The 15,432-nt window shown below is 41.3% G+C and overlaps 1 protein-coding gene across 1 annotated transcript in view; it reads right to left on the bottom strand.

Moving 5' to 3' along the window:
- Positions 1 to 7,182: 7,182 nt before the first annotated feature.
- Positions 7,183 to 15,432, bottom strand: part of rtn4rl1a (reticulon 4 receptor-like 1a) — a 122,988-nt gene continuing 114,738 nt past the window's right edge. The window contains exons 2-3 of the mRNA XM_084729781.1: positions 11,771 to 12,225; positions 7,183 to 10,283 (exon numbers count right to left, since the gene is read on the bottom strand). Coding sequence (XP_084585907.1) covers positions 9,393 to 10,283; positions 11,771 to 12,225 — 1,346 coding nt within the window. The 3' untranslated portion in view covers positions 7,183 to 9,392. The remainder of the gene's footprint in view (positions 10,284 to 11,770; positions 12,226 to 15,432) is intronic.

Genomic DNA, 15,432 nt, shown 5'->3' with positions numbered 1-15,432 from the left:
TCTGAGTAAGCAGAGATGATTGCACCATCCCTACAAACTAAAATTACCCAAGCAGAATTCCTTGTGCCTTCATTGCATTTGCAGTGACTTGATAGGAATACGAGCTCAGAAATTGGGACAGTTTGTGACAACATCAAAAATCAACACAAGCATTTTTATCAATGTAGTGGGTGAATTTAATCACCTTAAAAACTAAAAGGAGAATCAGTCGCTGTCAGAAAGGTACAAATAATTAATAATATAGAAGGATTTATGGTGTAGGAATTAATTTGGGACATCTAGATGACAGGTAGAGGACAAAAAGTGAGATGCTGTCTCCTCCAGGAATGGTTTCAAACCACCCGGCACAGCAGAGCACCCAGGAATAATAGATAGGACCCCATTAGTTGGGGAGCTCTGGATGTTCTTAACTTTATTTTTCTTCTTTTTTAGAAAAAAGTAGGAAAATACAGATACAGAAAAAGTCTTTTTCATACTTCTCAGGGAATATTTTAGAGGGAGGAGCTTGGCGTATGGCATCACATTTAATAGCACTCTGCATCTGTGGTGAATCTTGCCACGATGATGCTTTTCTTTTTGTACCCTGAACTTAAAGTGGGACGTCTACACAGGTCACTGGACAACCCTTTTACACTGATGCTTGACCAGTGTCCAGCTTGATTTGAGATCTCAGTGGGTATAATGTGGGACAGCCGTTCTTTTTCTGTAGAGGTCTAATCAGCCAAGCCAACTGAAAACACCTTGCACTGAGGTCATTGTTCAGGCAACCAGCTAATAATGCACAGTCCCCCGTGGGCAGCCTGTCGGGGATGAACTGTGAGATATAACTGGGTGTTCACATGCAGCTGCTTCTGTTACCTCAACCAAAGGGTGTTCACTTCCACATGTTATAGTGAAACATTTCCTCACACTGACATACCTTTTTTTAGCCATGCTGGTATCAGTTTGTCAATTGCTCCAGGCTAAAATATCTCAACAAGGTGATTATTGGACTATTTCATGGATTGATTGCCATGACATTTTGTGCAGATATTCATGGTCCCATGAGGATGAATCCTACTGACCATGATGTGACCCAATTACTTTTCCTCAAGTGCAACCAGGGGTTAACATTTTTGGAATTTTTAGTGGAATGTCTCGACAGCTTTTGGATGGATTGACATGAACACACATTCGTACTTTTACACTGGACATACACTGTATGATTTTAGAAATGTTGTTAATTTCAAAGTCCTACTGTGCAAGTAAATTGTAGCCATTAGCCACAACCTGAGTGCTCACACAGTACGTGTAAAGTAGAAAACAAAACAGCCTGTTTGACTTAGTGCACCATTCTGGCTTTTGACAAATGTCACTAGAGATTTGCTGAGAGCCCCAAGGCAGGTAGAAGCTTCTTCTTCTTCTTCTTCTTCTTCGTAGAACTACAGGTATTATTCTCATTATTCAGTGAACATTCCTGACCATTTTTACTGCAATTTCCACATCACCCTGTATTTTCATGACACTTTATTGAAGGCATACACACGTTAAAACTTTAGAAATGACAAATAAATTCATCTAGGCTGAGTCAACTGGCCATTTTCCATCTACCATTGTTTTGGTAACTGGTAATCTTATGAAAATAACACAGGACATTTTAGCCAACTTCATAAATGAGATAAAAAAATAAGTGCATTTAAATGGAATTAACAGGCTCTTGTTTTGTTTCTCTCATTACTAAAACAATATATACATTTTAAATGCTTTATAGGAGGTGTTCTGCAGATACAAATTTTACATTTGCAGAATTTCATCCATAGTTTTTTTTATTTATTTGGGGACCCACATAAAATCTCCTGTGACCTACCTGTGGGTTCGGACACAGACTTTGTGAATGACTGTTATAAAGAGTACGGTCTAGACCTGCTTTATATGAAAAGTGCTCTGAGATGACTTTTTTGTGATTTGGTGTTATACAAAGAAACTTGAAATGAACTGAATTCACTAATGCTAACAAGGCAGACACATGCTGCCTTGATCATCTGTGCCATTCTGTGTGCCAAAATTTCTAGGAAAAAAATGAGGTGCTAGTGCATATGTACTCACAGGTAGCTAGCAAGAGATGGACAGTATGGTTTGTCCATTTTGAAGAGAGGATTGGAGGTAAGCTAGCTATGTTTTACTGTTTGTAATGACAGTTTGTGTCGCCATGGCAATGTCAGATCAGATCACTTCCCTCTGTGCACAGCATGGTCAACAACTCCTGATAATGTTGAAATTTGTTCTGACTCTAAAGTGAGTCCAAAATCGTGTCAGAAACGGGCTCAAATCTGATTTTGTATTCTCAGCCTTAGAATGAATTAAAACAACTTTGCTTATCCCTTAACTTTTCCTTGCACATCCATCAGGTCAAAGTTTTAATCTGTCCAACACAGCATACTGGTTTATGACCAAATACCTAATACTTAACAAAAACTAATGACATTCCTGTCACATTAAGCTGTACTTTGTATTTAGTGCTAATTAATAAATGTTTGCATGTTTACATGCTTAACTGAGATATTAGACATTGTCAACCTGATAAAAATCAACTGTTACTGAATTGCCACTGTGAGCATATTTAGCTCAACACACCATGCTGAAGTACAATCTCGCAGAGCTGCAAGTGTGGCTGTACACTCTTGGTCCAAAATTCATTTTGGCCAACTCTTCTTCACTTTACCCTCAACATTATTCATTATTTAGGCCCACAAATGCTTTCTAAGCTCCACCCCTGTTCGAACATGGTTTGGCAGTGCTATTCAGCTCTCAGATGAGAACCAACATGGAGGCAATAATGCATGTGCATGTTGTGTTTGAATTAATTTAGACATCTGCTTTGGAGTTGTTTGGTTGAGGGAGCAGTGCATTAAAAATGTAGTTAGAAACACAAATATTGTTTCTGAGACAACACAGTGCAGATACAGAGACTTCACTTATTTAAAACATTAATCCAGGGTGATGAAACATTTAATAAAGCTGCAGCAAGACTCCAAAACTGATGAAAACACACTGACACATGTTTGGTGCACCATGCATACGCATAACGGATGATGAAGACATCAGCTGCATATTCAAATGTCATTTCTCAGAGTTTCTTGTGTAGGACTACTGCCAAAAGGTTGAAAATGTCTCCAGCTGTGGCTGACTGTTTCCCTTTTTGTTAATATGCACATGAACTTTGGTTACCCTTTTAAAACTGTGATATTTAGACTTGCCAAGTGACAATAATATGCACTGTAGACTTACAGAATAAAGGATACACTCAGGAAGGCGGGTTGAGACTGAGATGGAGTAATAGGAGCTGTCAATAAATGTAAAAATGAGAGTGAATGTGCTGAGAGTTTAGACTTGAAACAGACAGGCATAACAGGGGTCTAGCAAGGCATAGACTTGTGGTTTCATGGCTGCACATCCTCCTATGGCTCGATTACGGTTCCACACTTTGACCTTCTATGTAATTAGAATCAGATATCTTTCCATAATGAGTGCAATGTACCCTGGTGGAGTTATGGCAGTGAAAAGATGACTGGTGTTAAATGGTGCTTACAGAAAGGAAGGTACTGTAAGGCATGTGAGCTGGTGCGTGATAGACGCCATGCGCTTGGATGGCGATGGGAGCGAAAACCAAATCACATAGTGGGAATACTCTGACTGCATTCTTTTTGCGAAAGGGTGAATGCAAGACAAATGGTGTATGCGTCAGATTTGGTGGAAACATCCTACATTTGCATCTCACTGAAGGTGTCTCCCATTTCTTAGTTTTCCACTAGTTTCACAAAATCTACTACTATTCTTTCTAGCAGTGCTTTTTATTTTCTTTTTTCACTCTCCCTTGCTCTTTTCAGCTTTTCTTTAGCTGAGTCTCAACTCTTCAGGGATTCACACAGAGAAATCAATTTTGCTTGGCCTCTTTGCCTTTGGAAGGGAACATAGGCATATATAAATATTCACATGCGGCTATTTCAGATCCTCAGCTTAGGGACTGAACTAGTGGATGAGCTGTTCTTCTGTTTGATCATGAAGCCTGTATACATGCGTCTCTGTGGATGATTTCTGTCTTTCCCTGTGCATCCCTCATTCCACAGTTCATTTCCTCACCACCTTGTTTTCTACTTTAATTCCTGCACTCCTGAACTTCTCACATTCGTCTGGTCATCCTCAACAGCAGCTTTTTATATCTTTTGCTTTTTTTTTTTTGCCTCTTATCACTTTCCCTCCTCTGCTTCATCCCTTTTCTCGCCTCTTTTCCCTCAGCTCTGTCCCTTTCATCCCTCTTTCCTTCTGTCATTTATCATTAGGCCTATATGTTGCCTTCCTTTGTTCTCATCATCCTTCCCTCATTCTTATGCCCTTCTTTTTGCATCCCCCCTCACTTATCTTAACGTCTTTCTATCAACCAGCATTTTTCAACCTGGACCCTATTTTGTCATATTTTTTGTGTTCATGTCCAGTATTGAGGCTGAGTGCTGCAGCTGGCAGAAGCAAAACTAAGCTACAACATAATCGTCATGGTAAACTGCACACCGTCCAGTAAGAGTGCTTGCTTTTGCCACTGACAGGCTCAGATCGTTATTTTAAGCTGTTTTTATTGCTCTCTGCAAACTCTCTTTACAAAACAGTAATTTTATCATCTGCATCATCATCTTCATTCAATCAGAAACAAAATAAAACATCTTGGTTAGTCTTTCAACTACTCCAACAATTACCAACTCTGGTCTTGGTAAACTCTTAATTCACTTCATTAGATGTGAAATGAGATATCAGAGAAGTGTACTGTACTAGAGCCTGAATATTTTAACATCTAACTCAGTGAATTAAGGATTTTCTTTTGACCACCAGAATTGGTGATTGTTATAACAATGGAAGAATGAGCCAAGGTGTTTTTTGGTGAGTTTTATTTTTGCTTCTGTCAATATTGAATGAAGTATGTTTTTTACAATGATAAAATGAATGTTTCCGTAATGGGAATTTTAATGAGTTTGACAAGAATGATAAACGGGCTGTTTCTGTTTAATCAAAAATGATCTTTTTGTATTTTTATCCGTGTAATTTAGGCAGAGGAGAGTGTGCTCCAGGTTCTCCCTTCACTTTACCCAGAAGCTGGGGCACAAGATGCTGGAACTTCTTCAAACATAACGAAGTAAAACTACACAGAAAATTTCGTTTGCTGATGCACACTTTGAAATGTGCAAAAGAAGATGGCTGCTACATACAGGCGCTTCAGAGTGGCGTGGACAAGTTCGTCACATGAGTGTGATGCTGATGTGACATTTGTTGCCTAGACGAGGGGTCTGTTCTGCTTCTCACAGCTGCAGCACTGTCCCCTCAATACTGGACCAATTACTTCAAAAACTGATCCTCATTAATCACTTAGACACAAAACATGATAAAGTAGGGTGCAGACTGAAAAATACCAGTTATCCTTTAACTCTTTCCTTATAGCCCTCACTTTACCAATATTTTTATTCCTAACTTAATTCTACATTTCTTTGTTTGCTACTGACTTTCCACCATCTTTCACCCTTCATTCCTTTGTCCCTCTTTTTCCTTAATGAGATCCTCCCTGCTTCATCATTCTCTTTATTGTTGTATCTTTAATGTTGCTTTTTATTGAATTTAATCAGCATGCTGCTCTTTTGTTTGTTTCCTCTCTCCTTCCATTCTCTCACCACTCCTCTCTCAACCTCACAGGTCACTCTTTATCGCTCTCATATTCAGTATTTTTAGGTCCCTTTGTAATTAATGTGCCTTTACCTGCGTGACTGTGCTCTAGAAACCGATTCCGCTGATCTCATTGAGCGGCTCTGTGCTCTAATTCAAACTCTGCTCTTCATCACATGTAGCATCTCTACATGGATAAACACATGTAAACTGCAGCCCAGGCTTTGCTTTGGGAGACATGCTGTGATTTGAGACTGCAGCCACCCATATTATGCCCACTTCCTCTCCCCTGGCTGCTGGTCTGTTTGCTGCTGATAACTACTTCATGGATTTCTTTCTTGATATCTCCACCCCTCTGCCTTTAAATCCTTTTCCTCGTTCTTTCTCTCTCCCGCTCTGTCCCAATTGTCAGCTTTGTTTTACAAACAGAGCAGTGATACTGTCTCTCAGAGGCACACCTCTTCCCCTGCCCTAGCCGGCTGTCAGACTGGATCTGCCGTGACAGTGGGCATACTTGGTACACCGGTGGACATGCACATATAGTACACAAACACACACACGCATAGACATAGAGCAACTCAGCGCTGTGTGCAAACACACATGCATAAATGTGAACAAACGATCAAAGTGGACGTAGCACATGCAAAAACTTGATTTGACCTCACCTTGACCTGACACGAGACACCTCCCTCGCACCCTCACAGCTAATACAGCCCGACAGGTGTGTATCTGTGCATGTGTGTGTGCGTGTGCTCACAGTCATTCTGATGCATATTTTATATGAGGCTGCTGAGTGTATGAGTGAAACTAGGACATGAAGGAGGCCAAAATATACTGTGGTTAAATGTGGGTGTGTTTCTCTCCCAGGCAGCACTAGATGAATTTGTGTACTTATTCCATTACCTTTTTTACTTCTGTTCTGAGCCATTTTTCTTTTCCTTTCACCGCCTTATCATTCAGCCTCAGGGCTCATTTTGGAGGTCTGTCTATTAGCCACACTCACACACACGTACACGCACAGACAGATGTGCACATGCGCCGACAAAAAAAGAGGCGAACAAACAGAGACCACCTCAGCCATTTGAGGACACTTTCTGTTTAATGTTATTTATAAACAGCTTTTGAGTCTGGCATTGTTTGATAACCACATACAAAACATTTGGGTTGCACAAATGAAGGGAGGAGAAGAGAAGAATAAGGAGGTAGAGGAGGGGAAGGAGGGAGCAACGAGGGAGGAAGAGAATAAGCAGGAGGAAGGAGGGAAAGACGGAGGGATGAATAGGAGGAGAGAAAAGAATTGAGGAGGAGCAGAGGGGGACAGTGCAGTGGTACTGTTTATCTTGAATGAGTCAGCAAACAAAAAAAAAAAAAGACAGAACTGAAAAAAAAAACATAATGATAGTAATCATGTTAAATAAAAAATAAAGTTCCAGCCTCTAGCTCCCTGTTTATTTTTTAGGGAACAACTGAGACACGAAGGAGAGCTTCTTTTTTTTCTTTTTTCTTTTTCTTTTTCTTTTTTTTTGTTTTCTACAAAAAAAGTCATCCTCACAGGAATAAACAGACACAATTTACATCACCTCTGGGTTCACAGCAGCACAAACAAGTTCACCAGTAGGGGGCCTCTAATCCTACATGTCGGGAGAGTGACACCAGTCGACAGGCTTCTGTTCATCCCCCAACATTTAGATAGATAGACACGATGAAAAGGCGGGCCTCGGCAGGAAATACACACAAGCAGGGTACAAAAATGTGGCCCCCTGCTCTCAGATTCCCATCCAAACAACGCGTTGTTAGGTTGCCGGCAAACCAAACAAATAATATTTTGTGCTTTTTGTCAGCATGTCATGATTTTTAGCTTTTTTTTCCAGCTAGGTCATCCTTTGCATACAAGGGCAGCTTCTTTTCAAAATAGACTTTTGTAATGCTTTGAGAAATAAAGAGACTTTTAGCATTACTGGCTAGTTAAGGTACCCGGACGGCCCGTGTGTATCTGTACAGGTTGTAACTGAGCACTTGAAGACTTTGGGTGAATGACTCTGAAAAAGTTCAGGTCTAAAGTCAAAACCTGTGGTGCTATGCTCTGGGATTTGAAAGCCGTGGACTGACAGGGGTGGGACAGGAAGGCTGTGAAGGTGATCGGGCTTTATCAGGGGTGTGTGTGCTTGAACCGCTCCATTTCATACAGGGCACTATATCCCATGGTCCTCTCTGCCCTTGTTAGTTCCTGTAAAAGAATCCCAAGCCTCAGAAAGGGCTCTTCTTGGATGTACATAGCAGCATTAAAATCCAACGCTCCAATCAGGGCTTACATATTGTCAAGTCTGTCTGTTGTGGAGCACACGAAACACACCAGAGAGGACAAAGAAAGGAATCCAGTAGTAGTTTGTCAGTCAGAACTGCTTTTGTTTTCCATTATCGGCATTCCTGGAGATATATTGTAGCTCTGTGTTGGTCATCAGAACTCCTCCCTGATTGTTGGGCCTTTTTTTCCTGCATTGGAAAGCCTCCTGTGACTATTTAGATTGAATAATCTCTGCTCAAAGGATATATATTTTTTCCATTATCCTCCATAGCATTTCAGAAGAAAGTGCATAACAGTTTGAGTGAGTCAGAAGGTGTCTGAGCCTCAGCTTCTCCTTTCAGGCTCATTGAGGCCTCCGTTTTGTAGCCAGTGAGGTGATTCACAGAAGAGTGAATGAAACCATCCGTTATACCTTCATGGTTTGTCCTCATTGGCCACTGGCTCTCATTAGGCACTCTTGCTCTCTAGTGTCATTCTACTGGCATGGCTTTTCTTGTTCTTTTTTAGTGGGCACACTCATACAAACAGTAACACAGAGATCCTCATGCACTCACTTGGTCATTCACACTGACTGTGACTGGTTGGCTCTTATGACAGGTTAATTCTGAATGGCTTTTAAGTTGATGGGGTGCAAGGACAAGGACGACAGACACCTTTTAACAGGACTAGTTTAAAGTCATTTAGATGTCAACTCCAGTGTTCTTGTTTTTTTTTTTTTTTTTTTTTTTTTACAGTTTAGACTAAAAACTGAGGATACAAATGTGCATTAAAGTGGGTTCACCTTGCTGTGAGACATGTTATTAGTAGATATGTAGGGATTATAGTTATTACTGCTCAAACGGTGACTCTTTTTACTGCCACTTGTATCTTCAGTATTTAGTTTGTGGATCTTAAGGTGTCGTTGAGCGAGCAGTGCGACAGTTATGAATGACTGTGCCTTTGTCTCAGCGTGAGTGACAGATGGAGGGTGAGCTGAGAGAACACTGTTGTGTCAAGAGGGCTAAACATAGAGACTGAGCCTTGAACTGTTTTGATCCTTATTGCGCGTTCTCCTTACTATTTCAGTGAATCACTGGCTTGTTATTTTATGTGGCTGTACAGTTTTATAAGTTGATGCAACACAGACGAATGTAAAGTTTTCCTGTTGTTTCCCTTGGTGACATCATCAAAGCTATGGGCTAAATCATTTTCCCTGACTTCCATGTTTTTGATTAGTTTTGATAGGATTCCTGCCTTAAATACCGCAGGGATACTTCGACAGTAGATATTTGAGAATGTTCTTTATACACAGTCATGTACACACACAGTTATGCACACATGCCTCATTTGAAGAGCCAGGGCAGGGTGGTTCAGGAGGATGAATCATAAGGTTGCATCACCAGAACAAAAGTGTCTTTTTCCTGTCTCAGCGTAGGATCACAGAGATGAGTGACAGCAGCAGAGCTGATGGTAAACAGAAAATATAATCTGCAAAGTGTGACCTTGCATTATTATTGGCTCTCTGGACCCCACTTGGTGGGCCGACAGAAGTTCTGGGGATGCACTTGTTCTTCCTTCTCCCAGTTGCAGATAGGTCATATTTACCTCCATCTGGAGGATAGTCTTTCTCACCCTCCTCCCGTAGTATCTGCACCTCATTGAGTCCCCCTTTAGCCTTGCGGCCCCGGCGGGTACAGTTTCTGCGGCCTCCCTTAGGTGGCCGTGGCAGGGGCGAGGGCGAAGGCAAGCTGTACTGGTCCCCATGGGGCAAGTATGGCCCCTCATGGTGGTTGTGATGGTTTCTGTGATGATTCAGGTGGTTCAAAGACTCTCCATCTCCACCTGGGGCACCACGTGTGTGACCCTCGCTTGACAGGCAACTGGGCAACTCCTCTTTCTTCAACGCTTTCAGGTCCTTCCCTGCCAGCTCTGGTGGTGAAACACAAATCAGTGAGGAGGTGGAGCCTCTGAATCTTCGCAGCCAATCCCAAAGTGACAGGGCCTTGCAGTCGCACTCCCAGGGGTTGTCATTAAGTCGTAGGTACTCCAGGGCTGGCAGCAGAGTCAAGCTGCCACCAGATAGCTCAGTCAGGGAGTTGTTAAACAAATAGAGAGTGGTGAGGCGCCGCAGGTCATGGAAAGCCTGCCGGTCAACCCACTGGATGCGGTTCTGGTGGAGAAGTAGGCGGTCTAAGACCCCCAGACCACGGAAAGTGTTATGGCGAAGGCTCCACAGTCGATTACCATGCAGGAAGAGATGACTGAGGTTCAACAGGTCAACGAACAGATCATCCTCCAGGAACTCTAACTGGTTGTCCTGCCAGGACGTAAACAGAAATAAAAACAGAAGCTTAAAATGGGATGGCAGTGCATTGCATTGAACATCACTTTGACTATTTCACTTAGATTCATTCATTCAGTATTAGGATATACTTTTATTGGAAAAAACATTTTTATCACTATTGTAGCATTGATTTTGCCGTGGTAAGCCCTTTTAGCTTAGTTCTGACATCACAGAACACACCAAGAAAATCACAGTATTATAAATTATAGAACAAAAAAAATAGGCTTGTCCCTTTAGAAAGACTACGTTAACAAAGCACAGTGTGTGCAGGGAATAGCTGGACTACTGAGGAATTAAAGTAGTGAATAGTGTGAAGTACAGGTTTACTTCTGTCACTGACTCTTTACTTAAACTGTTTTTACTCTAAAAGAGTAAAAACTGATCCAAAAACCGAGCCAGTTCATGACTCAAAACTGTGATATAGTCCGAACTAGGGCCAAATAATTTTGAAAAAATATCTAATTGTGATTATTTTGACTGATTTTGCAATTTCCGTGTCATTTGCAATATCTGAATGGAATTTTTACATCATTATTCTCATTTTCATTGAAAAACATGAAGGTGATTATGATGTGATTTTTTGCTAAGAGCTGTGCAAAACAGATTTGTTTTCTTAAACACAGAATATGATGTGTTGGGCAGGACATCTCTGCAACATGACAATATTTAATTGAAAATAGTATTTTGGCACTTGTCCTTTCACAAATATTATACTTCCTATGATCTGATAATTCCAGTAGGTCATATGGTGGTTTTGATAAAAGTTTGATTAATTGTTCAGCCCTAATTCAAACCGTGAGTTTTGTGAACTGTTGGCTGTCTATTGGTCGGATATTAACTGATCTTTACAACTTTCAGAGGATGGTAACTAGAAAAAATTGGTTAGCAGAGTAAAGGGGGTCAGAAATTATTTTCTTTGCCCTTTGAGTGGTGCGTTTGAGGACAAGGACTCAATTAAAGTAATGGGGCCAAGGGCCAATGATCACGGCTGATCTGGTCACGACTAGCTGTGGTTTTCTGTATGATTGACAAGCTGAAAAAACACTATAGATGATGTATGAATGCTGTCAAATATTCGAGCTGTAACCTTTAGCCCATTCACCCAGTGTCAATATAAATTAATATTCCAATCAATAATTTGTATAGGGGGTTCTTTGCATGTAGCAAAAGATTTTCTCCTCATAAACCCACCATGTAATTAATTAAAGCAAATACTCAATCCTTGATTTCAATTTATGTACTGGTTTCTGACAGTGGTTGACCACAGAAGCTATTACTTTAGTGTGAAAGCTGTTTTGTAGTATTTTCCCTGCACTTAGGATAACAGCCAGCATTTGATCAGCATCCAATTCATAGGCAGTAAGTGCTGAGCCAGGCTGATGGACAGATTACACCATAATGCGATTGTGGCTGCAGATGCAATGTACAGTAGAGATAAAAGGAGGCTATTATCTATGTACCTGTAGGTAGAGATACTGAAGATTATGGAGGCCCGCAAAGATCCCTGGAGGCAGGCTGATCAGGCCACAGTGGTAGAGATGCAGGGCGTGTAGCCTACCCAGACCCAGGAAGGTGTCTGATGCAATGGCCTTCAGGTACCGGTTGTCCCCGAGGTCGAGCTCCTCCAGGCGGTCGAAGCCGTGGAAGGTGGACGGTTGTATGTAGGAGATGTTGTTGGAGTAAAGCCACAACATGGTGGTGGTGGGCGAGAAGTGGCCGCGAAGCAGCCGCTGGATCTTGTTGTTCTGCAGGAAGACGCGCTCGCTCTGGGCGGGGATGCCCTCGGGCACGGCATGGAAGTTGTGGGCCTGGCAGGAGACGGTGCTAGGTGAAGTGTAGCAGATGCAGTGGCGAGGGCAGGGCAGAGAGAGATCCAGGCCACACAGCACCAAGAGTAACTCCACCCCACCATAACCTGAGGGACGAGAGGAGAGGTGGATGAAACAAAGATACAAAGAGATGGAGGGATAGAGAGCGCGAGTGAAAGACAAGCAGAATTAATTGAATTCATACAACAGAGCTCCTGTTATCAGATGCATCTTAAATGAAAAACTCATTGCTCTCAGTTTACAAGGACAACAATAGGCATGGTTCAGTGCAGACAAATTACAACACTGACACAAATCTTGTACAAATACACACACCCACACGAACGCACACAAACACTTGTGTATTGTTGCCCACAGTTGTTTTCAGTCATTCCCAAAGTGTTTATCCTTTACCTTAACCTTGCCTATACCCTTCACTGTTATCTTCATCTTATATTGTTTCAAAATCTAAACCCGGGGGACCATTTTTTTCAAGTTTTGCAAAAAGTTGAGATACAATGAAAAATGACTTTTCAGCTCTTTTAGATCACATCCCAAATCATATTGGGCACCTACTTATAGGCTTGTGTACTGAAACGCAGTGACAATATGGCGCTGGTTTTATATGCTACCAAATCACAACTCAGATTACAATTCCTGACGTATTGACGAAGGCAGTTGCCCACTGGTGCAGACATTACAGACTATTGTTGTCATAATACTGGAATTTCTCATTTTGTAACAATAGTGAACATAAATGGTCACCAGGATGAACACGACCTCTGACACTGACAGGAAATACAGCACAGAGGTTGTTTATGGAGTTTCCTGATGGAAAATAAGTAAATAAGTTATCTAACCACTAACTGCCCTGTCTGAGTTAGCTTTGACGCAGCCCCTGAGGGCTGGGAGCTGTACCCAGAGAGAAAACCACCTCTTTAATGTGGCATATTCCCTGTTGTCAAACAGGGCTCCATTCGTCTTGGAAGCTGTTTTGGTCCCAGACTGGCCGTGTTCACTGGAAGCTTACAGTGTGGGAAGAGCCAACTAATAGCGTTAACCTCCATCCATCCATTCTTTGCCTGTGTGGTGGAGGGGTGTATCGTGCAGGGCCCCGTTTCCCGGAGCCTTCGTAGCGCTACGTGCTTCGTAAGTTGTATTTTAAGGTCTCCCTTAAGGTTACGGGCTGTTTCCCAGAGTTGGGACAACCTTAAGGGAGACCTTAAAATACAACTTACGACGCACATAGCGCTACGAAGGCTCTGGGAAATGGGGCCCAGGCCTGTTGGCTAATGTAAACACCAATCAATGGATGCAAAAAGTTCCACCCTAGCTGGAAACATATAAGCAATAAGCACTCTGTTAGCTATTTCATGGGAACTTTAATACCAAGGAGCTGCCTCATCACCACATGCAAACGTATAAGAGCTCTGTTTCAAAAAGTGTTTGTATGCATGAGCAGAGTGTGTGCAGCTTTGTGTCTTTTTTCATTGTGCTTTAGTATGATTGTCACAGAGGTACGCACATTTTTATTTATGTGTTCCTTGCACCAATCTTGATGATACGGCGTGCATACACACACACACACACACACACACACACACACACACCATCCTATCACAGTGTTATATCCTTTGGTTATCCTCTAAAGGCGACAGAAAATCGATGCTACTCCTGCTTACAAGTGAACACGTACCACACCTGTAATACATTCCCACAATAAGGCAAACCGAGGAAGAGGGATACAACCAGAGAGACGAGGTGCAGGATGAAGCGGGAATCATCTGCAGCGTGCCTGTGAAGTGGATATTACTTTTTGTTTTCAGATTCCTCTCGTCTCAGTCTTTATTCATTCGATTTTTTTTCCCGCCTTGGATCATTTCAGTGTTTGATGTATTGTGGGGCCGCAGAGGAAAAAAGGGAGAAGGAAAAAGAGATCAGGGTGGAGACCTGCTGATCCGCGCAGTAATTTCCGAACAGATAGACAGAAGGATATGATACAATATGAACAGCATGTGCTGACGTGTGTGTGTGTGTGTGCGCGCGCGCACCAGTGACTGGGACAGATGTGATGGACAGATGTCAGGTTGACCAGGACACTGCTGCTCTGTAAAGAACAACATGTTCTGAAATGCCAGCAGAGGACAGAGCAGCATTATCCTGTGTGGTACACATGTGTCTGTATAGCTCTGTACACTTGTGTAACCATGTACACACAGGTACCATAATGCGCCTGGCCATCAGTCTCTCTATATAATGTGGTACATTTTATCTGAAACATATTGTGAGAGCAGGTTGTCTCTGTATTTGACAAGGCTGACCTTTTCTCCCAAATAAAAACCACGTAACAGCTGCCGTCACAGCAGCCTGTCTTTTGTCAACAAATCAATACTGTGCAATTGTCTTTTAAAACTGGATGAATTAAAACAAACAACAAACTTTATCTTTTGATGTATGATTAAAACATGACATAATAATGTTTTGTTTTTTTTTGATTATTATTTATTGTAAACCTTAGCTAAAACATTCTACTATGAGCCAATACAGAGTGCTGCAGGCTTGGGTGACCAGAACAAAATGGGTGAAATTTGCGACAGGGCGTGTCATATGAGGATTCAAATGTATAGAATAATATAGAATAACATCAGACTGCAATTCAGATTCTGAGGATATGAAGCACAGTGGATGTGTTTAAACGACACATGAACCATTGTGCACAGGTGACTGGAATTTTACAGTCATTTTAAATGTCTTTTCAGCAGCTAAGATTTTCAAACAAACACAAACAGGTCAAATGACATCAACAATCCATTATTTATGAGTCTAATCAGTGCAATACACAAGTAAAAACACAGCAACAATACACTTACATATTTTACAAAAGAAAATAGGACCTTTTTTTTTTTTAACTAAAAGTAGCCGACATAACTGATTTGATCATCATATTTTCATGGATTCATATGTTGTTCATATTATCTATTACAATAAGGCATGAGCCCTGAAACCTAATAAAATACATACATGAAGTGCATCATTAAATACCCTACTTGTAAATTTTGAAGCTTTTACATGTCTAAAACAAATAATACTACAGAGGTTGTCAGAGGACATTAAAAATTCTCACACCAAACACCAGTCACTTTTTGGTAGTGATGTTTTTACTTCTGGTGATTTTTTTATACGCTTCACAAATTATTAAAAAAAAAAAAAAAGGTGCAAATTTATCAATATTATCTTGCTCAACAAAATGTGTTTCCCACAGAGCTCATTTTGTGCACTAACCTGAAATCTGATTGAAAAATCATATCAACGTT

This window comes from Lutjanus erythropterus, chromosome 11, assembly GCF_056507025.1.
Source record: "Lutjanus erythropterus isolate fLutEry1 chromosome 11, fLutEry1.hap2, whole genome shotgun sequence".
Classification (NCBI taxonomy): Eukaryota; Metazoa; Chordata; class Actinopteri; order Lutjaniformes; family Lutjanidae; genus Lutjanus; species Lutjanus erythropterus.
The sequence above is the reverse complement of the archived record's forward strand: the minus strand, read 5'-3'. Positions and strand labels throughout refer to the sequence as shown.